The sequence below is a fragment of the Miniopterus schreibersii genome (genome assembly GCF_964146895.1).
Source record: "Miniopterus schreibersii genome assembly, chromosome: 5".
In the NCBI taxonomy this organism is placed as follows: Eukaryota; Metazoa; Chordata; class Mammalia; order Chiroptera; family Miniopteridae; genus Miniopterus; species Miniopterus schreibersii.
The window spans coordinates 3,040,952-3,065,234 of record NC_138106.1 but is presented as its reverse complement, the minus strand read 5'-3'; the positions used below and the strand labels follow the sequence as shown (position 1 = coordinate 3,065,234).

The 24,283-nt window shown below is 46.1% G+C and overlaps 1 protein-coding gene across 4 annotated transcripts; it reads right to left on the bottom strand.

The window, feature by feature from the left end:
• Nucleotides 1-1,821: 1,821 nt before the first annotated feature.
• On the bottom strand, nucleotides 1,822-24,275 carry GART (phosphoribosylglycinamide formyltransferase, phosphoribosylglycinamide synthetase, phosphoribosylaminoimidazole synthetase). 4 transcript variants are annotated; one of them, XM_081138193.1, is made up of 23 exons: nucleotides 24,113-24,275; nucleotides 23,305-23,527; nucleotides 21,786-21,967; nucleotides 19,731-19,826; nucleotides 19,126-19,300; nucleotides 18,040-18,151; nucleotides 17,248-17,316; nucleotides 16,683-16,808; nucleotides 16,056-16,143; nucleotides 15,767-15,852; nucleotides 15,034-15,202; nucleotides 13,368-13,599; nucleotides 11,766-11,860; nucleotides 11,321-11,430; nucleotides 10,756-10,954; nucleotides 9,278-9,529; nucleotides 8,886-9,038; nucleotides 7,605-7,811; nucleotides 6,388-6,525; nucleotides 4,533-4,663; nucleotides 4,137-4,278; nucleotides 3,059-3,174; nucleotides 1,822-2,964 (listed from the first exon to the last, which is right to left on the bottom strand). In XM_081138193.1, the coding sequence occupies exons 2-23, from the start codon at nucleotides 23,337-23,339 to the stop codon at nucleotides 2,773-2,775; spliced, it is 3,105 nt and encodes a 1,034-aa protein (XP_080994319.1). In that variant the 5' UTR covers nucleotides 23,340-23,527; nucleotides 24,113-24,275; the 3' UTR covers nucleotides 1,822-2,772. The 4 variants fall into 4 exon arrangements, with proteins under 4 accessions (XP_080994319.1, XP_080994322.1, XP_080994321.1 ...); XM_081138196.1 differs by having other exon boundaries at nucleotides 1,822-2,960; XM_081138195.1 differs by lacking the exon at nucleotides 23,305-23,527 and having other exon boundaries at nucleotides 24,131-24,275.
• Nucleotides 24,276-24,283: the final 8 nt, after the last annotated feature.

The window sequence follows — 24,283 nt, the reverse complement described above, 5'->3', positions numbered from 1 at the left end:
CAGCCCTGGGCAAGCGCAAACCCAGTGTCTCCGGAGCGGCCTATCCTGGGCCGTCCCTGTAAATGGGATCAACTATGAGGTAACATGGGCCTGGATTCCTCCACTCAGCCTAAGGCTTCGGGTTCATGTCGCAGCGTGTCTGTACCTCCTTTTCATGACCGAGTAATACTCCCTTACACGGCCAGACCACACATTATTAACAACTCAGTAGCTGATGGGCGTTTGGATTGTTTCTACTTAGGAATTTTTAAGTGTTAATTTACAATGGGCGTCAGATAAAGGAAAATGGCCTTATGTTGTAATACAAGGTTTATGGGGCTTGAGAAAGAATCGCTACGAGATTGTCCCTTTTAAGCAAGAGTGGAGGCGGCAAAATTCATGTATTGATTAGTTGGTCAAAAGCAGCCCGGAAGGTAAGAAACCAACTTTAAAAAGAAACCTGGGGTTTTATGAATCTTCCTGGATCTTTTCCTGTTGTACCATCTTCAACTGCGGAGCCGACCTTGGTCTCGGGGCTACTGACCACGGTACCCGGCGTCATGTGAGAGGCAGTGTGACTCTGACCCCGGCTGAGAGCAGGTGGGTGACCTAAAGGTGGCCAATCAGATAGCCTTGCCAGAGACAGGTAGCCAGAGTGTGGTGTTGTTTTTTAAGAAAAGCAAGAATTTACTGGCTGCAGCAAAAACACACTTAGGACAGTGAAACAAGGGCAGGCATAGAAGCTACAGGAGGGCCTGGGCTGGGCTGCTCTGGCTCGATGGGAAGTCAGAGAAAAGGGGCCTTGGAGGCAGGTTCCTGGGGTTAGCCCTGGATGACCTGCTGCTGCCCATTGCTCCCCAGGTTCCAAGTCTGTGACATCCTTTGGAGTTTAGGGGATATGTGCCCATGGAGGGAGAGGGGGAGGGGGATGGCATGGGCATGCTCCCTGGAGGGACAGCATCCCAAGTGCGTTTGGTTGTGGGGCAGCCATAGGTTCTGTGCCCACTGGAAGTGGGGCCCTTGCCGGCCTCCCCCTGGGGCATGATTTGGGCTGTGTCTGGCCACTTAGCACAGAAGAGCCAAGAAAAAAAGTAGTGACTACCAGCACATTATTAAACATAGTATAAGTAAATACTACTATGTTGTACTCCAGTTATTTAAAAGTTTGTAGAGCAGTTAGTAGTAAAAACGTTGCCCTGACCAGGAGGTGCTGTTGGTTGGATTGTCGTCTCGTACACCAAAAGGTTGAGAGTCGACCCCCTGTCAGGGCACATACCTAGGTTGCAGGTTCAGTCCCTGGTCTGGGTGCATACAGGAGGCAACTGATCGATGTCTCTCACATTGATGTCTCTTTCAGATCAATAAAAACATATCCTCGGGCCTGGCCCGTGTGGTTCAGTTGTTGAGCATCAACTTAGGGTGCAGGAGGTCGGGGTTCGATTCCTGGTCAGGGCACATGCCTGGGTTGTGGGCTCGATCCCCAGTAGGGAGCGCGCAGGAGGCAGCCGATCAATGATCCTTCATCATTGATGTTTCTCTCTCTCCCTTCCCCTCTCTGAAATCAGTAAAGACATTAAAAAAATATAAAAACAAACCGTATCCTCAGGTAAGGATTAGAAGAAAGAGTAAAATAATTGAGAGGGAACATTTAGAGATGGAAATCTCTTAGAAATGAGTAACATTCCTCTTTAAAACATTTGGATCTCACACTGGAATCCTTTCCGATTGTTGTGTGTAACCAGCAGGGCCCATGACCCGTGGGACACGCCCCACACTCCCCCCCGCATCTTTCTACCTGAACAGTGTGTGTTTTACTCCTGCTGCCACAAACAAAGACACCTATAATAAAAACGTTTGTGTTTATTACATCAGTAAAATAATGACATGGTTTTACTGTTCTTTTTTTTTTGCGTTATGAGTTTTTCATAGTTTAAATGACCGTTTCTCTTTGAGTATCATTATAAACACGTTGGACATGTCCACACACAATACTCAGCTCCTCACAAACCAGGCAGTGGGGCACCTTCTGAGTGGACTCTGGTCTGTCAGTGCCGTCCCTGCTATTTTCAAGCGTGTTCCTGGCAACCAGATATTCAGACATATTTTGGGTCTTCCCAAGATATGGCATTAGCTGTCTTGCCTGGAGTCCAGGGTCCTCTTAGTGGAGGTTAGTCTCAAAGCAAGGGCTGGGAAGTTTTATTTCTGAAGTCACAGCTTACACTGGTCAGTGACATCATGGCACTGGCCTCTACTTTTAAAGTATGTGATTTTATCAACAAGCAACATTTCCCCTTAGATTTTTAACTCTCTGTAAACTTCACAGCAGTGTATGGCGTATATGTAACAGGTGCTTAACGTGGAGAGAACTCTCCAGGACCAGAGCCGATGGTTTCTACAGCAAAGGGACCTGTGTGAAGTGATGCCCTTGGACCTCCCATTTACTTGATGGCAGTGCTGACTACAGTCAACGTGAGGAAACTGTTGTCAGCCAGCTGCCCAGGCCTGGGGAACTCTACCAGTACCAGAGGGGATGTGGGTCAGAAAAAGAGGGTAAGAAAGACTAAGAGCTTTGGGATCTTGTTTGGCTAAAAGTGAGAGGCATTCTGAATGACAAGCCTAATTCTGAACAAGAAGGTCGTGAACAGGTGAAACCTCAAGACCACGGGGGATAATATGTACATGTAACCTCAGTCTCGCTCGTCATGAAGCTCTGTTCACTAAAAAAGGTCAGGCTGAGCACATGATAAAAAGCCACCATGCGAACAGCAGGCTTCTTCCCGGAGCTGGGCAGCGTCATTCCTCTTGGACGTAACAGAGCCTGCCATCGTCCCCAAGCCGGACAGCCCCACTGGCCACCAGCTGCAGGGCTGCGGGGAAGACCTTATGTTCTGCCAGTTTCACTCTCTCCGACAGAGTGGCAGCAGTGTCGCCCCTCTTCACCGGGACAGCTTCTTGTAAGATGATCTGTCCGGCGTCCACATCTTCCTGAGAAGGAAGCAAAACAGTGAGCAGGGCTTTCCAGCCAGTGCAACTTCCACCCGAACACCGGCGATACTTGGGTAGAAAAAGACATACTCACAGAGACAAAGTGCACGGTGCACCCGGTGACTGTGACGCCCGCGTCCAGGGCCTGCTCGTGGGCGTTTGAGCCCTTGAAAGAAGGGAGCAAGGACGGGTGGATGTTGATCATTTTCCCTGGAAAGGAAAGCACAGGGGTCAGAATGGGAACATGCTGTGCATGGGTAGAGGAGTGTGTGCTTCCTGCCCAGGAACAGGATCAGAGGGGCAGGGGTTCTGTGAGACAGAAAGGAGGCAGAGGGAAATGCAGGTTCTCATCTGAGGAGGCCCTGGGGGGCGCAAGCTCCTGCTCCGCACAGCTGAACACACTGAGGGACAGGTCCCTGCAGTGACTGAGGCTGGACAGGGACGTGATGGTGGGGTGTCCAATGTGGACCTTGGGCTCTTTGAAGAAAATTCAGCTTGTCCCTGGTGCACATGACTAAAAAGACATACAAAGTCCTTGCAGTGTCCATGTGCCTGACTTGAGACCAGTGGCATGTCCACCAGCCAGACTCTGGCTTGGTTAGTCCTGCGCCTCAGTCACCAGGCCCTGCCTGGTTCACATTCTACCACACGCTCTGTGGTTTGTTTCTAGGGAAACAAACTTTGGAGAGAAAACGCATTATTGCCCACACGTGCGCACAAAAAGCACCCCAGGATGCAGCCGGAACGTTTGTGGGGAAAGGCAGTAGCCCCGGGCGGTTTGTTCTGGGCACCGTCTTCCTCGCCACCTCTGGGAGCCGCCTGCGCTTCCTGAGGAGAGGGTGGGGCACAGCCAGTCACTTTCTTTGGCTTCCAAACAAGTACAAAGGTCTCTCCCGAGCACTGACTCAGACGAGGAAGCACTGTCCTTGTGGTGCTGGGGACAAACCTCGGCTGCTAGAAGGGCCGGCTACAGCAGGCAGAGGAAGCTGGCGCAGGGCAGGTCAATAAATCAGCGCCGGGACCCTCTGGGCTCAGGCGCAGGAAACGACACAGTGCCCTGTGCCATAAAACCAGCGTCTCCATAAACACATCCCGGGACTGTTGGGAAGTTAACGGCCCCCCAGCCACTTCCACTCGGTTCCCCAACCTGGTGTCAACCCCGTGCTGCTCACCGTTCCACTTCCTGACAAAGGGGCCGGACAAAATCCTCATGAATCCCGCGAGACAGACGATGTCCGTGGAGAACTCTTCCAGGACTTGGTCAACTGCACTGTCAAATTCCACACGGGTCTGATATGACTTATGATTGATTACCTGGAACAGGAAAACGGAAGCACAGTCTATTTCGATGAATTACCAAAAAAATTTAAAGCTCAGCCTTCACACAGGCCAGTTGCTCCCTCTGCCACACGCGGTATGAAGAGGTAAGGAGCCGACGGGGGAAGCAGGAGGGCAGCCCGCACCCACCCCAAGCCCAGGAATCCAGGACAGGAGCCCCGAGCCCCAGGTCCTGGGGGGCGGAAGATAAGTTTAAACAGCCTGCGGGAAAAACACTCTAAGCGACGTACGCGGGTGGGGATGCCGGCTCTCGCTGCTCTGTCCAGCCCGGCCACGCCGGCTCTGTTGGAGACAACGACCACGATGTGGGCAGCACTGCTGGGCTCCTGGGTGCTGTCTATCAGAGCCTGGAGGTTCGAGCCTGAGGAGGGGAAAAGCACAAGCAAGCTTACACCTCTTAAAGAGAGGCCCGTGCCATTTAAACATTTCCAATTACAGCTGCCATTCAGTGTCACATCAGCTCCAGGTGCGCAGCATAGTGGTCGGACACTACAAACCTCACTAAGTGGCCCCGCACGGGTAAGGCGAGCACCCACCTGGCGCCACTCGTAGGCATCACATTACTGCCCATGCTCTGTGCTGGACGTCACGCCCCCGTGACTATTCCCTAACAGCCACTGCGTACTTCTCAGTCCCCTCACCTTTGCCGCCCAGCCCCCCAACCTGCTGCGAGGTGACATTTGGAAGAGAGCGGTCAAGATTCCTGGGTAAATGTCTTAGAAAATATTGGCAAAATACGTGAGGTGTCTAGGCTCCCTTCCTCCTGGGATTGTGGACACACAGCTTATGGAAACACAGGCGCGCCTGGTCTTAGGATATGTGGTTGCTCTTTCAACAAGAAGCATGGGGGAAATATGTGCACACTTATCATACAGGGAAACACCCTCAGACGAGGGACAGGGCTTGTGGGGTTCAGTCTTCATAAGCTGAGCAAGGCCTTGGGTTCATTAGTGAGTCTTAATGACATTTCTTCATTATAGATCTCCCCGAGTGCCCCAGATGGACCCAGCCAGCGCACCCGCCTCGGCCGCCTGTGCCCGCTGCACAAAGCCCTCCTCTAGTCTGGAGTTTGTTCACTCTGATCTCTGACTACACCACCCAGGCAGGCCTCCCATACTGTTCAAGGCATTTCCTTCCAGCTTCTCCACACTTCTCTACGGTCCACCTGCAGTAACTCAGAACCCATAAAATTTAGGGATACTACGTATTTCTTTGAATATCTTGCTATAAAAAAGAATTGTCACACAGCATAATAAGCATTAATGATATAAAAACAGTGTACTCTCTGTGTCTATGTAATGATACGACTGTTTTTTTATGTAATTCATGAAATGTGATGTTTTTCATCAGGAAATACTGAACTGTGTAATATTTGTTTGCTCTCTTTTAAATTCCTGACAGCAAATCAAGGTAAATGACTGCGCTGTCCCCTTGAGCAGGACTACAGCGTTCATTCAAACGTGCTCTGCTCTACAGAAGCAAACAAACCAACCAACCGCGAGGCCTTCACCATAGGCTCCTTGCTCTAACATCAACTTGGGCCTCAAGTATTCTGAAATCTCAGAACAGACTTGTAAAGCCTTCCGGGAATGTAACTCACAGAAATCATCAGATACGCACTTAATATGACTTATGAGAACGTCAATTCACAGCAACGTCACTTACACTTGCAGAAAGCAGTCAGCTCTACCCATCTGAGAGAGTGATATTCTTGTTATCTACTCCTCCATCCCAAGTGTCAGACATAAATTCCACATTCTTCTTCTTATCATTAGCAAGTGAAAAAACCCCTTCTACTATTACAAGACTTTCTACTATTACATGACTACAAAGCCATGATGCAAAAGCAGCGGGATTTTCCATCCTGTTTTTTCTTTCAGAGCCACCTCACACGCTTGAGAAAAGTGGAAAGTGTGAGGCTGCAGAGACGACCCTCCTCCAGGACTCCTCTCTGTGGCCCCGCTCTACTCTGCTGGTGTTCTCACAACCTGAGGGTTTTTGCTGGGGAGGAAGGGGCGAGGTGGGGTGGGGAGGAAGGGAAGAGCATTTCTAAGGCACTGCAATAAAGAGGAAGCCACATCTCACCTGTTCCAGATATTAAGACAGCCACTCTTGCCTTTCTCGGTGGGACAGAGAAGTGACTTCTCACGGTGCCATTCTCCACCACCGACCCTCGTATCTGCATGGCTTCAATCAGGTGCCTGACTCTCACCCGAGGGGAACCTTCATTTCAAACACACCCAGAAAAGAAGTAAAGAGCCATGAATTAACAGTGGTGATAGAAAGTATTTCATGAGAACTTTAAAATACTGTATTTTATTCTGACACTAAGATATGCAAGGGCTAGAGTAACAGTATGTGTTACTTTCACATTCCTCACTCATAAAAACTTCCTTAAGGTGAACATATTACCTACTTCAGCCTAAGCCCACGTGGACGTTCTGCTGCCTGCCAGGGTCCTGTCCCCACTCCTCCCATCTCCCATCCACGATGGTGCCAGGAGCTCCTGGCCTCAAGGGCGGGCACATGACCCAGGCAAAGCCATTCAAAGATCTGACACAGGACGTTGGGAAAGAGAGGGCCTCTTTCCTATTGCAAAGTGAGCCCAAGGATGTGGGCTCAAGACATTTTTTCTGATACGTGGAGAACCTGCCTGAAAATGAAACCTACACAATAAAGGAGAGACTCAGATAAAAAAAAAAAAATCACAAGCCCTGATACCTGTCAGCCAGTTCTGAGTGGGTTTTCTGCCACTGCCGACTTCTAGCAGTTGTCAGTGTCCCTGTGTAATTCATATACTTGTCGGGGTGCTCGCTCGATACTCCTTGATCTGAGCGGAGCCACAAAACAGCCCAAGACAAGGTCTTCAGGAAGGGACTCCAGGGACCAGAGAGACGATGGAAGAGGGGCAGAGGAGCGGGTACAGGAGTGTGCTAAAACCTGGTTCCCAGTGGGCACTGGTTCCCGCTTCCCTGGGACCCTCAAAGGGGCCAGGTAGACTGTGCCTCAGAACTACTCCCTTCTTTTGTCCCTGAGGTGGGTTCTTACTCACTAGCTCCCACCCCACTGGTCAAGGCTCCTGCTGCGGGGTATGGTGCATATGCTACTGCTACGGACAGGTCTGAGCCCTGCGGCAGAAATGAAGAGGTATGTGGTGTCACGGGCGTGGCTGTTGTCATGTTACAGCTGTGCCATGTGCCACAGCGATGCTGGGGTGAGAGGTGGACAGAGCGTGCGTGTGAGGCAGGACACAGATACATTCAGGATGATGCACAGAAGAGAATTAAATGAGGAACTACTACCTTCAGGGCAGGCCACCACCCTGCCAATCACCCAGGCTTCTTCCTGGCGTTGCTGAATGTCCCTCAGAACCTGCTCTGTCAGGTCCTCCGACACCACGAGGGCAGCCCCGACCCCACAATTAAACGTTCTGGCCATCTCTTCTTCAGAGATGTGTCCTTCCTGCTGTAACCACGAGAAGACGGTGGGGATCCTCCAGGTCTGGGCATCTGCAAACAGGCAGGAGTTGTCTGATTAGCCTGTGAGGTTTAGCTGGGCCTTAGCGATGACCAATGCACCACAGGCAGGATGCTAAACCAGGCGCTTGTGTGTGGATTGAAAGGAAGCGCATGCACTAATGAAGTCATGTTACACAAGAGGTTTAAGATAAATATCCTATGTCTGCCTATTTATTTTTAAAAACTTAGACTCAGTTCTATTTTAAGACTGTACCCTCTATTATCGCAAATAATACAACAAAAATTTCTCTGGCTTCTAGTTATGGGATCTGATTTACAAAAACTACACTGAATTAAACACTTCACAATGATGCTCCTAAGAAAAGAAAGCCACTGAACTTAGCTTTTAATTACAAAATGGGGCTGACCATCCACTCCCCTTATTTACTTGGTGCATCTGCGGGATAATTAGTTTTTTAATGCTCTAGAGTTGATATATTTAATTGATTTTTTTCTAGGGAGAGAAACATTGGTTTGTTGTTCCATTTATCTATGCTTCATTGGTTGAGTCTTATATGTGCCCTGACCAGAGATCAAACCTGCAACCTTGGCGTATCGGGACGATGCACTAACCAGCTGAGATACCCGGCCAGGGTTAGAGTTGATAAAATTTTTAAGAGGCGTCATACATCTATGAATTTTCTCCCCTATCAGTTTTTGTTTTGTTTTTTAAATATGTCTTTATTGACTTCAGAGAGAGGAAGGGAGAGATAAATATCAATGAGAGTCACTGATCAGCTGCCTCCTGCACACCCCTTACGGGGGATCGAGCCCGCAACCCAAGCATGTGCCCTGACCAGGAATTGAACCACGATCTCCTGCATCATCAGTAGATGCTTAACCACCGAGCCATGCTGGCCTGGCAACACCTCCTCTTTTATAAGTCAATTACATGAGAGGGTTTCATGCCTTACAAACATGGCAAATAAAGCAAAAAAAGGTAGGAAGGGGTCAGCCCTGTTCTTTCCCCAAGACAATGATAAGAATTCCCACATATAATCACATGTGCACTAATTACCCACAGGGTTTTTCCCCTAGGGTATTTTTTCTCCTAATGCAGCTCACCTAAATCTACCCCACATTTCGGAGGGAGTACTCTGGGGATGTTCTCTAGCAGCCCTCCGCCAGTGATATGGGCAAAGGCCTTGATGTGTCCTGAACGCAAGACAGGTAACAGGGAGGGGCTGTAGATTCTGGTTGGAGTCAGAAGTAAGTCCCCTGAATATTGGAGAGAGAAGACAAAAACTTAGCAGATGAACATAAAACCAAAGCACATAAAACCCACGGAATGGAAGTAGAGAATGACCGTGACCTTGTACCATAATGCCAGTTCTCTAGTAATGTCCAGACAAGGCCACGGGACACTGTCACTTATTCCACTCTAGGTAATGAGACTAACCCCCTCAGTGGCTGCTCAGACAGTTCCAAGCAGGAGACTGAAACGAAAGCGCACTCACCTAAGGTCTGGCTGCCACAGCCATCGGGCGCCGGAGAGGAGTACTGAAGGGAGGACTTCGCTACAATCTTCCTCACAAGGCTAAATCCGTTGCTGTGCAGACCAGACGAAGCTACTCCGATAACCACGTCCCCTTCAGCAACGCTCTCCAGGGGACGCAGTTTCTGGTCCCGCTCCACGGCCCCGACGGCAAAACCGGCCAAGTCATAGTCCCCGGGAGGGTACATGTCCGGCATCTCTGCCGTTTCCCCTCCTGGTGGGAATACAAAAGAACGAGATTACAGTATTTACACACCTGCCCGGGCAGTAGGGACAGCAGCCACAATTAAACGGGAAGCTACACCCCACACATGCAGTAGTGTACTGTTAGCCGCCTAGCAGGACTTTCAACCGAGCACGATTTCAGGGGAAATAGCACTAACTTCCAAAAAGGGCGAGCACACCTCCAAACATCATTCCTTTCATGAGAGGGATCTCAGCTGAATGTAATGTAACTTGCAGAGCAGTTGAGCCTCAGCAATGCTTTCACCTGTACTTGGTCTTTACAATCACTCCGTTCTAGGTGACAGTACAGGCTGAGAGTGATCAATCAGCCCGTCTAACTCCAAATGTCCCCGCGTAAAACGGACCCCACAGTTCACTTCATGATAATATTGTAAAGACAGGATCTAGACACACAGACTCCAAATAAGAAACTATTCTAAAAAATGGCTGAAACAATTTTTGGCCTCTGGAACAGACCTGTCCCCAGAAATGGTGACATAAAAGAGGTAATTGTGGTCCTTGTTCAACCTACAGATTTATTTTGTTAAAATTTTTAACCCTCACCCGAGGATATTTTTTCCACTGCTTTTCAGAGACAGTGGAAGGGAGAGAGGGAGGGAGAGAAACATCAGTGTGAGAGAGACACTAATTGGTTACCTCGCACATGCACTCTGACCTGGGCAGGCGACTGAGTCTGCAACCGTGGTCAGTGCCCTGGGCAATAAATGAACCCGGGACCCTTCAGTCTGCAGGCCGACGCTCTAACCACTGAACCAAGTTGGCTAGGGCCCTACACGTTTATTTTGCTCAAAATTCTCATATATTTAAGCAATGTTTCCATAAATCTTGGACACATTTTGTGTCCCTTTGGTGGGAAAATAAGACTCAGAATGCAAAGAACCCACCTGCCTGGGCTGCAGGGCCAGTAAGGAGGGAACGACCCCCACCCTGTCTGTCCGAGAGGCCACTGAGAAAGATGGGATGACAATGGTGCCAAAGGTCAGGGAGACAGGGGAGGCCTGGCCTGTAAAGGGGTATGAATCTGGGAACAAACACACGAGGAGGGGCTTCAGGACACCAGGGTCTAAGTTCTATTTTATTTGCCTCATCTTGTGATATGTGGTCTCTCACGCTTGCTGTACTGGTACCGATCACACTTACACACAGGGCTGAAGTACAGCAAAGCGGATGCATGATTAAGGTGGGCGAGCATACCGAGGAGGGCACACCCAGCTTTCCCGCATGCCTCTGCGATCCCAGCAACAACAGCTGCAGCTGTACTGAGGTCAAGTTTTCCACAGGAAAAGTAATCGAGGAAGAAGAGGGGCTCTGCTCCTTGGGCCAGGATGTCATTCACACACATTGCAACCAAGTCTTGACCAATGGTGTCATGTTTGTTGCACTGCTGGGCAATCTACACAACAGAACAGCCACGTGAGATTAAGCTCCACATTGTAACTTGTCAGTTTAGCAGCAGAGGCTAACAAATATTACCACTTCTGGCTGGCTGCTCTGAACACCTCCAGACGAAAGAACACTAAATTCTGATAGGCCGCTCGGTCCAAAGTATCCCCTTTTAGCCCCTAAGTAACCCTTCCATCCGGATACAGCCTCAGCAATATTGTGTTAAAACACGTAGATATTTTAGTCATATTATAGGGTTATCTGGGATGGTTCTCTTTAGTGCTTGTACATCAAAAGGGGAAAACAGGTACTTGACATAACAGTAAATTCTTTCTATGTTCATACAAGGTCTCTATGTGCAAAGGTGTTTAATTACCTTTAGTTTCGTTCCAACACCATCTGTTCCACTAACCAGGAGAGGGTCTTTGAAACCGGCTGCTTTCAAATCAAAAAGACCAGCAAAACCTCCGAGATCGACATCACAGCCTGTGGGGGAGGAAATTCAAAACCTGATGTGTTTCCACTGACCAGGTGATGGTGAGTCTGCAGAACACTTCCGATGCCTTTCCTGGGAGCACCGCGAGCTTAAAGCACTGACTGAGGAGTAATTAAATATTAAAGGGGCAGACATGTCCTTTCGAGTTTAACATCATAAATGTGTTTCTTAATAACAGAGACAAGGAAGCAGGAGACTGTGGGTCAGCCTGGCACAGAACTGGGTATTAATTTGGAACATTTTTCCTCTGTAAACTACAAAGCTCAAATCAGTCCACAGTGTCTGTCAAAGTCAACGAACTAGGAAAGGATAGGATCTGACTCACCTGGTCTGGAGGTGGCTTTTGCTAAAGGTTTGATTTTCTTGACGAGCAGATTTCCAGCTGCAATGTCTACCCCAGATTCCTTGTAAGTCAGGCCCCTAAAGGATTAAAAACACAAAACGAAACCTAGGACATAACCTAAATGTCAGGGAAAACGATGTACTCTTACGCTATTATGTAAAGCAGAAGACATCCCTCGTGATTCTGGCATCTGCTCACATGCTGGGCCCCTCCACAGACGTTGCTATAACTGGTCCAGGGCTGGCCTGGAGACTGAAGTGTTTAAACCACCTGCCCAGGGGAGGAGGCTGTGTCATCACTACTGCAGACTTTTCTAACTGTATTCCCCCATTAGCACTGCTCACAGGGAGCTGGATATACTGACGCTGCGCCACAGCCTTTCTCTGTTCAGTTTGGTATGGGAAGGGAAGGAGCGTCAAAACAAAGTTGGAAAAGTAAAAATTAGGATTCTAAGAACTCTACAAAGAAATCCCCAAAGAATGAAACCGAGTTCTTGCTGCAACAACAGAGAATTGTAATAGTTTCCTTATAGCTGAAGACAGTTAACAAACAAGATAAAAACTATGAAAAAAGCACAGTGAGGTAACGGCCTCTGGTGCATCACCTTCTCTATCAGGCAAACACCAGGGAGCGGTACATACGTTCAGAGATCAAGTTTGTGAGGAGCACTGTGGATTCAGTAGTCTCGCCCTACAAAAGGTTTAAAAAAACCTTCATCTTTAATTTAAAGAACTCAGACTAGTGTTAAGATTGCAGTCCCTTGAAGTAGGGTTCCACTGGTCATTTCAACGGAATCCATTCATTTTAAAATAAAAAAATAAATTTTTAGCATGGTATTTTAATGTTATTTGTAAAAAAAAATTAAAAAAGCCAGTATTTTAAAAACTTGCCTATCAGTAGCAGTACAGCTTGAATTAAGTTGCTAAAAACTTATTTTGTCCTAAAACTTATTTCTCATAGATGAACTCGACAAAGAATAGTAACTGTGATATACAATTAAGAAAACAAAACACCCACACTTGCAATTAAAAGTTTATTGATTTTTACAAAGGAATAGTTGTACATGTCAATAAATGAATCAATAAGGGTGAAAAACCCATCTCAGTGATAGACTTAAACGCAGTGACAAGACGACTGCCAAACATACGGTATCAGCAAGTTAACCTGCAAGAGTGGATGACCAATCTTTTCATTTTGAATTCTTTGACAAAACCAGGAATTAAGATATAACTAAATAGCAATATTTAAATATATGATAACTCGAGGAATAAAAATCCCTTTCCCTGTCTTTACTGATGAGTAACAAATGGCTGTATATATTTAAAGTGTACAATGTGGAAAAGTCTTTAATACCACTGTGATTTTACTAAACTTCTCAAACAGAAGGAGCTCTCATGAGGTTTTTTTCTATTTCATTTGAATATTGTAAATGGTTTGGATTCAAACTAAATGCAAATCAAAATCAGACCCACCCCACAGGGAGAAGACTACAGAAAGGCTCAGTGCAGGGCTAATGGGACTTTCTGCATAGCTCTATGTGCCAATTTTGAAGCTGTGCTATCAGCACCCGGGTGAGAAATTTACCTGGGCTGCTGGAGGAACGCTATGGCCCGATAGCCAATGTCCTTCCTATAAACGGCTCCCTCAAACTTTATAGCAGCCAGTCCTTTATTGGCTCCTTCGAGGGCTGAGATGAGATCTTCCCGGATGGCTGTCACCGTGAGGACTCGACCTCCGTTGGTCACCACTTTGCCATCTTTCAGGGCTGTACCTGCCTGGAACACCTCCAGCCCTAAAGCCTGAGCCTCGGCAACCCCTGTAAGAGAGCACATTCGACTCACCATCTGCAATGACAGTATTCTACACTGTGAGCTGGTTACTAATTCCCAGAAATTTTCTTTAAAATAAAATCTTTACTTCACTTTAATGAGTCGTCACAAGAATCCTATCAGGAAGGAATGAATGCAATGAATAGTAAACAGACACTTTCTCCTAAGGACAGTCTGTTCTGTGCTATCATAAGTGTCATGTAAGAACTATTATTTCAATGAGGGAGGAAAAAAAGAAGCTAAGCCCTAAAAATTTTGAGATTTCAAAGTAGAAAGTTATTTTTTCCCAAGTTAAAAAAATCTAAACATCAATGAATAATTCTGGATTTGATGGCGTGTTTTACTTAAAAGTAATTTCTCTTTTATCATAACTACCCAAGTAAAGGTTCCTAGGTTCCTTCCTTCCTTCAAGAACCCATAGGACCACTGCCATGCAAAACACTTTCTTAATCGTTCCCCCAATAAAACAACTGTAAAACTTTAAGACAAATGTGATTTAAATTAGATTTTAGATGTAGTCTAAAATCCTTGGCTTGATTTTGTTTTGAATTATTTTTAAAGCTCTCATATATAATTTTACACTTAAAACGAACATGGACAGTTTATACAAAGATATAATCCTTAAATTTTTAAAAAAACCATTCTTAAATCCCCAGGTTGTTCTTTACTGTCTCCATTTCTCTTTCATTTTTAAAAATATGTTCCTATTGATTTTTAAAGAGAGGAAGGTAGTCTGTTAATCTATGCCTTCTTCAAAGTGTTTTGAATTCCTAACTGCCCAGGTGCCATGTGTGGGATTCACAGGGCAATGGACTTCTTGTCTGGGCAAGATAGTAAATAGGGTATTTGAATCAAACACACTATTGAAGTACCGAGGGAGGCCACGCCTGCCAGGGACCACGGAGGCCTGCCTTTGGGTTTATGGCACTGGAAGTTACTTGGCATTTTAAACACTGTTCTATATAACATCATTTAAGTAGTTCCTCACCTTCTGTAAAGAGAAACAGAAGAGAAGGCTATACTTAAGAAAGCATTTGAACTCTGCCATCCAGGTGACTATGGGGTGGGATGCAAATGGGGGATCCACTTGTGATTATTCCGATATTATCCATCTGAAATTTACCTCGCTGATGTAATCACAATAATGTCACTCTAACCCCATAGAGTCCCATCATCTTCCCGGTGCTTGGCGAGGCCCACCTCAGTCTTTCTTTTCCAGAAAGGGAAATGGATTGCAGTTCTTAAAATATAATAATTTTGGACATTTGAACACCCACATTCAACAAGCAACAGGTGAAGAACCCCTTGAAGGCTCTGACAGCCTTACAGCCTAAGAACATAGGGAAAGAGCATGGGAGGGAAGCCTGCTGCGGGCCAGGCACCTGCCACACTGAAGTCAATCTCTCACTCCCCAGACTCACCTGTTATCTCCGCACCCTTGGTGTAGTCTCCTGGATACCCCTGACTTGCCATGACAACAGTTACGGCCACACGGTTTTCAAGCCAGACAGGCGGAGATGCGCAGAGCAGGCCATCCAAGGTAGACTGAACCACTTCATAGAGATCACTTTTAAGAAGTGGGAGGATTACCTAGAAAATCATAATCAGCAAGGCAACAGGGAGGAGTTTTAGCTCTTAGACATTTTATTCACTGGGACACCAGTAAAACCTGCACATCCAGGTGACCCAAGAACAACGCGGGAGGGAGGGGCTCAACACCCACAGTCAAAAATTCCCATATTACTCATGACTCCCCCAAAACTCTAGTCATCCCTCGCTATCCACAGGGTATTGGTTCCAGGACCTCACTGCAGATTCCAAACTTTGGATGCTCAATCCCTTTACATAAGGCTGCGAAGATCAATGGACAGTCAGCCTTCCTCATCTGCGGATGCACAACCACAGACTGAAAACACTGTTTCTAGACGAGGGAGGATGGTTGAAGCAACAGATTCAAAACCCAGGAACAGGGAGGGCTGACTGTGTATTTATTCTTAAAACTCTGCCTGTAAGTGGACTCTACAGTTCAAACTTGTGTTGTCCTGGGTCAACTGTGTTTCTCAAAGGTGATCATTTCAAGGCCTATAAATCCTGAGATTAAAACATGCATCTTCTACAAAGTAACACCTTATACTGTTTTTAATTATTACTCACTTGGCACTCGGGATCACCGAAGCGGCAGTTAAACTCCAGAACTTTTGGGCCATCCTTGGTCAGCATTATACCAGCATAGAGAACACCTTCATTCGAAAGGAAAAAATCTACATTGAAGACACTGTATTGTGACTGACAATCAAAACATAAATGTCTAATACTTGAAAGTATGGAATATCAACAAGCGCCACGACAGTGGTCAACGAAAGGTGGTGAAATAAGAAAATGGGAAGTGTGCCGAAGCGGTGAAGCTGCCCCGTGAACAAAGCCCACAAATGTCAGCGCGCACCTGTGTATGGGGAGCCCTCCTGCTGCATGCCGTCCACTGTCCTCTGAAGAATGGCATTTTTAATCTTTAGCAGCAAATCCTTAGAAACCTGGGGCACAAGCAGAAGTATGTAAATGTAACTGGTATTTAAATTAAAAAAAAAACTATTGATTTCAGAGAGAGGAAGGGAGAGGGAGAGAGAGAGAAACGTCAATGATGAGAGTCACTGATTGGCTGCCTCCTGCACCCCCCCTGCTGGGGAGCGAGCCTGCAGCCCAGGCATGTGCCCTGACTGGGAATCGAACTGGGATCTCCTGGATCCTAGGTCAATGCTCAAATGCTGAGCCATGCTGGCCGGACTGTAACTGGTATTAAAAAATTATTCTGTGAGCAATACCACGTGGGACAATGAGAGGGGACAAGGAAAGCTAGTATTTATTTAGTACCAGACATACGGTGAGCACTTTAAATGCATAAACTTTTAAAATCCTCATACTGACCCTATCAAGTCAGTATTTAACTTTACTCTTATGAAATAGGAAAGATGACGTCTAAAAGTTAGAAATTACCATAAACAGAAAAGCACTAAGAGCTCTTTGAGAAGACCAAGCAATTCCTCCTGAACTCAGCCGAGCCTCTGGGACGTACCTGAGGTGCAGGACAGTAGGCCCCCATCCCCCCTGTGTTGGGGCCACGATCTCCCTCCAGCAGTCGCTTGTGGTCCTGCGCCGGGGGCATGGGAGCCACGGTCCTTCCATCAGTGAAGCACAGACACTGCACAGGAAAGAAAACGGTCCACTTACCGAAGGTGCCCAGAGTACAAAATTAACTAGTACGTGGAAAGTGTACCCTAACTCTTCCTAGAAGTGTTTTCTTCTTTTAAAGTAAAGTGAGTTCGAACATAAATAACCCTATGCTAACGACATCAAGAATCGGGTTAGGTAAAAAGTCAAGCTACTCTCAAAACATTTCAACCTTTCTCCACTTTACATAATGTTTGATACAGTCCAAGTCCCTTACTGAGACACTGGGGGTGATTAAGAGAGGATACATTCGTTTTTCATTTGCACCCCAAGTGCTAAACATATACAGTCCTCTGTAACTGCTGGTTTACGCTTTCATGTGAAAGCACCGGGGCAGAGCAGGTGTCTGGGGCTCAGAGGTCAGCTGACAGCTCCTCGAACTCCGAGGGCCCAGGTGTGAGTATACTTACAGAAACCTCTTCTCCCTCAAGGAGTTCTTCAACAACAATTGTTTCTCCAGCTGCTCCAAATGCTTTATCCTTATGGTAGATTAAAAAATAAAAAAGCAAATAGTAAGCTCTTAACATTTACTTCACTGGCTGCTGTCATGTTCTGCCATTTGTACTATGAACCAATACATGGGTATTGTAATTTCTCTTTCCCTTTCTGGAAGCCTCCAAGGGACATGAGTGTTTCCTAATTTTAAAGTGGCAATGACCTGGAGCCAGCACAGGTACAGGTGAAAGGTCTCACAAAGAGACCTTTCACCATTACCATTTAATTCTAATTTTTGATGATAATTATATCTGCTTGCCTACAATAATTATACTAAAGAATGTCTGTGAAAGTAGATTTCTACAAGGAGGGGACACCTACAGCAACCCAGACGGATCATGAAAGAGAAGCAAAGTATATTAATTCGATGCTTCACTTCTGAGATGTGGGACACAAAGGGCAAAGAATTTTGTCCTCGTGCATGTTTGAGAATGTGTTTGTATTTTCTGCCTTTCGGCAGCAGACAACAAAGGATGCCGCAGGAACGTGCTTCCAAAGAACAGAGCTGTGCAGGGTTCAGCATCGGCATAGGTCTGCCTTAGAGGTGGATTATAACACAAAGTCTTATGAAAAATAACTTACCTGTGTGTTTGCTGCATACGTTTTCCTTCTCTTGAGGAACATTTTGTAAACTTAAGAGTAGAAAGCTATAAACTCTATCCAGTGTGACAAGGAAATTATAAATGTTTCCAGAGGAACCAGCTTACCTGCATGATCTCCTGCACGGCTCTGCAGGCCTCTTCTCTGCTCTCTGCCACTATCACCCCTTTCCCGGCGGCGAGGCCGCTGGCCTTCACGACCAGAGCAGGGAAGTCCGCACTGTGGAGAGAGGGTCACCTTCAGCATCCAACAAACCCTTTCAGTTTAAAAATGTAAGCTGCTTTGGGTTTTTATAAGGATATGCTCTAACAACAAGAGGAAAGCAGAAAGGAACAAATGACTGATCTTATCAACACCATTTTGTACTTCCCTCCAGGATCCTTTCCCTATAGATCGCTTTATGGCTGTGATCACACGGCACACATCACATTGGCAAAATCTTTGGAAGAATAAAGCAGTTGTACAGTGGGTACAGAATCATCTTTCAGATACAAAGTAGTGAACCCTACTCTCAAGTAGAAGACATGGCTGTGTAAGAATAAGACCATTTCTCCAAGGACACAGTTTCTCCTGTTGAGTGAGACTGGAGATCTGAAAGGACACTAAGTAACAAAGTCCTTACCCAAGGCATGGGGCTACTAGGAAATAACACTCAGTGCTTAAGAGACTCTGTAGGACTCAAGATGAATAAAGAATGAAATTGACTCAACTAAAGGGAAAACATACCCGGTCACAGGGAGAGGTGTCAATAAAAAAGGGCAAAGTCACGCACCTGCCCACATTCATGAACAGGATGTCTGAGTTTGTGATCCAGAGCCGAGCAGTGCTGGCACAAGGCCACCAAGTGATGCTTCCTCACTCTGGTTAACCATTTATAAATGAAACCAATATCCTTTATTTTCTAAGCTGCCACTGTGTATGTCAATTTGGCTGTGAAACCAAGTGTATCTCTTTCCCTAGAAACTATTCAGTAATAAATATAAAATTCATCTCTCTACAAGACAATACAACATTGTACTATACATGCATAGAATCCCATTTTCTTTTGATGTTGGAAAAAGGCAACCAAAATAGAATGAGTCCCCCTGCCCCCCCCCCCCAATTATCTTACAATAAACTGGTGACACACAAGTGACCCGGATATTTAACTATGATAATGAAATAACTGCCCTTTGCGGTCGCCCTCTGTCTACCTCATGATGAAGCTGCAGGCCTCTTCAGGTTGGGTGAACGCTCTCCAGCGTGCAGTTGGGATTCCGTGTCGGTCCATAAACTCTTTGGCAAACCTTTTGCTGGACTCCAACTGAGCCGCTTCTGCTGTGGGGCCAAAGCATCGCACACCTGCGGACGCCAGGCTCCTGACAATTCCTGTGGAGGGAAATGAGCAGCCTCCAGTGAGCCAAGGTCTACGGCACCTCTCCATTCTCAAGAAGAATTAGGATTAGACTAAATCCACATTGAGATACAGCAGATGACTGCTGGTAAGATTTTCATGCTGACTATAGACTATGAACAAAAATGCTACTAACGTGTGATTTAAATCCAGCAGAAGTTATTTGTTATTCTCAACATTTGGGTTATTAAATAGAAACCAGAATAAAAACATAAAAAGTGTTTCCCATGACTGCAGATTTGATTTATCACTCATCACATTTCTGATACCTAAGGAGAAATAAAAGGTCTTTTCCAATGCAGCATCACATTAGAAGCCCTTGTCTCTAAAATGAACTAGATTAGATGCTGTCCAAGCTCCTCTGGCACTGGATATTCTGTAATAAGAAAGAGAAGTGGACTTTACCGGCAGCCAGAGGTGCCTCTGGTCCAACAACTACGAATTCAATGTTCTCATCTTTGCAGAACTGAGCAAGGGCACTGTGATCACTGGTGGAGACAGCTGCAAACAGAAAAAACAAGCCCACCTCAGTTACAAAACACTCTTTAAGTTACTAAGTGTCATATTGGAAACTAAGTGCCATACTTTGTTATGCCTATTAACTTGGTTTTCCGTTACTGGTGCAGAGGCGTTTCCCCATGGACAGTGGGAGCAGAGAAGAGCGTAGCAGGCTACGCAACAGATCTCAGTTCTCTGCTACTGCTGTAGCTGTTAGACAAACACACCAGGAGGTGTCCCCAAGAGCTACCACGTCCCTTCTCGACTGTGGTGTTTATGCCACGAGTGCGGACTGTATAGTAAATAAATGTGTATCACAGAATACACTCAGAAACTGGTCTTTGTCACTCATTCAAGATGTACTGAGAACCACTATGTGCTGGGTGCTGGGTGAAGACATTAACACAAACAGGGTCCCTACGCTTAGGATGCTTACATTCCACTGTGGGAAAGTTAGGTAATAAATATTTAAGAAAAAAACAAACCAACTGTGAACAAATTAGGCAAATTTGATATGAGGTGACGGGGGGGCTATTTCTGGTTGAGTCAGGAAGAGTCTCCTTGTGAAAAGAAGCTTAAGCTAAGAACTAAAGGATTTTAAGACTGTGCTCACTTCTCCTACCTACAAAAAGACAGGCAAACCTTCTTTCCTGATGGAGTTCTAAGTCATGAGCAGTAGGATCACCACCCTTAAGTTGGCCGAAGTTTCCAATTAGTCCGCACAGTAGGGCATTTGACGTGCAGGCGACAAGGATGGGGTACTGTGCACCCTGGGGTAGTAGCTGCAAACACCCTGGGCCGAGCACAGCCAAGGACCTCGGCTTAGCGGAGGGCGGCAGAGGAGGAGGGCACACCACGCCCGTCTCCGCAAGCGGCAGCAGCCTCACGACACTCCTCGGGGATTTTCACGGGCCGGCCTGCACAACATCCATTGCTTCTAAATGGAACGTGCCAGTTCTTCAATAAACAGATACAACACCTCAGCCCCCATCCTAAGATCCCAGGGAAGCAGACATTTTCTTATGTTTTGTTTCATCTTATTTTTGGTCTGTGTACGCAGTTCTCCTCTCCATACAACACCGTGTGCCACGCAGGGTACCAGGCGTAGTGCACACAGTGCAGAACAAGACAGGTGAGCTCCTCGCCCTCACGTAGCTTATATTCAAGGGCTTTATGTTCTAGGGGGGAATGAAGATAGAAGACAGACAAGAGAAGAGTAAAAATAGAATACAGACAATGGTTCATAACTGAAAACAAAATGAGGTGGACCTGCTTTACTCAGAAACTTAGGAAAGACCCTGAGAGGAACCTGTAAGTTGAGTCCTAAATAATGAGGCGCCAGTCATACCAGGGGTGGGAACAAAGACAAAGTCCAAGGCTGCTCTATTTGGGAAACTGGGAGGATTGCACAGACAGAGCAGTGAACAGGAAAGAAAGGATAGAAAAGATAAGCCTGGAAAGGCAGGCAGAGGCCAGATCACACAGGACTTTGTAAGGAACATCAAGGAGGCTGAGTTTTATTCTAAGTACTATGGGACGCCACTGGTGAGTTTAATGTAACATAAGAACTGGTCATTTTTTTCCAGCTGAAGATGTACAGCTTGAGCTGTATTATGGAGTTAGAACTGCCAGAACTTACATTTAATAGCACTGCTCAACTTTTTATGCGCAAAAATATACATCAAAATGCCTTTAGCCTATATCAGGCACTACTGACTTTTTAATGGATGTGTTTTATAAGGTTTAAAATAATTTAAGGTAAGAAAATGGTATGCTCTGAACAACAGTATACCTTAAATTTACAATATATGGCAAGCATTCAAATTACCACATAAGTTTTAAGGTTAAAGAAAGCACTCAAATCTAAATAGCAACTGACCATACAAAGAGCAGATGTAGCTGCCATCTGTTACAATAACTTATAATTATTAATCATCACTCCCAACTTGAAAACATGATTACCAGCGTTTGAAATCTTCTGAGAGCAAGCAGTGCCTGCATTTCCGGGGGCAACCAACACCTGTTTGACGTGATTGGACTGTGCAAGTTTCCAGGCCAGCGTGTGCTCTCTTCCTCCACTGCCAATTACAAGCACTCGGGCTGCCATGCTGTTTGCAGACAGGACTCCAAGAGGAAAGCGCACGCTGCAGGAAGAAAACCACAGGTGACAGTTCATACTTTAGAAATCACAATTTCTAAATATGACGTATAGCAACAATCCATTTTTGAAAACTTAGGATTCGTAATTTGAGAAATGTGACTGTATTCCTAAGGTACAGGATTTTTAAAAGGAGGCAGACTGGTGAAGGGAGTGAAATAATGTCTTAACTCTTTATTGGATTAAAAAAACAACACAGCCTGGCCAGGGTGGCTCAGTGGTTGAGCATCGCCCTAGGATCCAGGACATCCCAGTTTGAGTCCTGGTCAGGGCACATGCCCGGTTGTGGGCTCCACCCCCAGCAGGGGGCGGGCAGGAGGCAGCCAATCAAAGACTCATCACTGATGTTTTTATTTCTCTCTCCCCCTCTGAAATCAATTAAGATATATTAAAAAATTTTTTAAAAAAACCCTGGTGTTTTAAATCCAGACTAGGATTTAAAATAACTGTTTTTAAACCTTGAGGTCGTATAGATAAGACTTTGAGGGTCATAGTCTCGGTCACAACTACTGAACTCTGCCACTGAAGCATGAAAGCAGCCAGCGACAACACATAAGTAAATGAACCTGGCTACGTCCAGTAAAACTTACAAAGGTTTGTAAAGAATAACCATGGCTGTGTTTCAATAACTTTATGTATGGACACTGCAATTTGAGTTTTATACTTTTCACGTGTCGTAAAAACATTCTTCCCTTAATTATTTCCAACCACTTAATGATGCTAAAACCATTCTTATTTGGTGGGCTGTACAAGAACAGGCGGCAGGAACGATTCTGACCCTTGATTTAAGAAGTTAGTGTAATATGTTAGAAAACTGGTAGAAAAGGCAAAAACCAAATCTGAACAATCTCACATCAGTTCTGGCATTTGATTCTGAGCAGGATGGGGACAACAGCTATCTCTCAACTGAGGTTAGCAGCGAGACCCTGGCATGCTCTATCTCAATTTCTTCACATCTTAGAAGATGGAAGAAAAACTTGCCTCAGGAGGTGAGGATGAACTGCTATAACATCTATATAAACAGTACAACTTCTGACATTCAGCAGTAGTCAATGCTACCTTGTTATATTTTATTACCTACTTTTATCTAAACTGATACTTCAGGGATAGAAATAAATTCCAACAGGAAAAAAAAAAAGCCAAAGAAACAAAAAATGTGTCCCATTAATTTACTAATTTTCAGAAGACAATTATGTAGCAGGCAAACTGATAACAGAAAAAAGAAAACGGCAGTCTTTAACTTCTTATGAGACAGTAGGATCACATATTCAAATAAAAATCTAAGCTGATGATATAAAAAAGTAACACGTTTTGAGCGCTTACTTTGTGCCAAATGCTACATTCCAAGTGGTTACCATGAATTACCCCACTCGACCTTCCCAATTCTATGGGGTGGACACTGTTCCCATCCTGCCTGCACAGGCGAGAAAGCGAGGCATTAGGGTCAGGAACGCGCTGAGGGGCGCAGAGTTTGGGGGGGTGGGGGGGTGGAGCCTGGGTTGCAACACGAGCAGCTTTCCATCGGATACTGTAGCAACGGCAATCACTGAAAACCCGAGAGAGGAAAAAATTACTAAAAATGATCTCCGAGAGGGAAAAGCTATTTTAGTTTAATGGGAATCACAGATCTGCCATGTGAACTGAAACCTCTGAAATACACATCGCTTTAAACTTAGGTGGAACAAGAGGGGGAGCGAAAAATCCACACCACGCGGGGTTCGGAGGCCTCGGCGCCAGTGCCTCGGTTCGGGTTGAAATTCTGTCCCTTACTCGCTGGACACCTTGAGGGACGTAGCCTCCCTGGGCCTCCGTCATCTAAGTGAGGAGCCTAACAAGAGAGCCCGGTAAAGCCTGGGGTTCAGTGCACTTGCTGAGTAATATAAAGTAGAAAGCAATTGGGAAAGTGCCCTCAGCTGCTGCAGACAATGGGTGTATAACAAAAAAGAAAAAGAAAAAATGCAATCTAGGTTTATAACCTAAAATCGCATGAAAATCCAAACAAACCCTGGATCTTAGAAAGCAAGGAAAAGTGATAGATCCGATGCAAACCTCAGTTAAAAGGGGGGGAGAGAAAAAAAGCACATGGCGGACCCCCACCCACGGCATTTAAAAACAAGATGAAAATCCCTACAGCCAAACCCGTTCCTACGGTCTCGTTCAACTCCCGACACGAGGGGCCCGCGCCGGACGCAGACGCGCTTTACGCCGCGGCGGGGACGGCTCGCGCGCCGACCCGGGGGACGCAGCGCCGCGGCCGCCGCACTCACGCGCTCGCTCAGCGCCGCGCCGGAAGCGGGCCGGG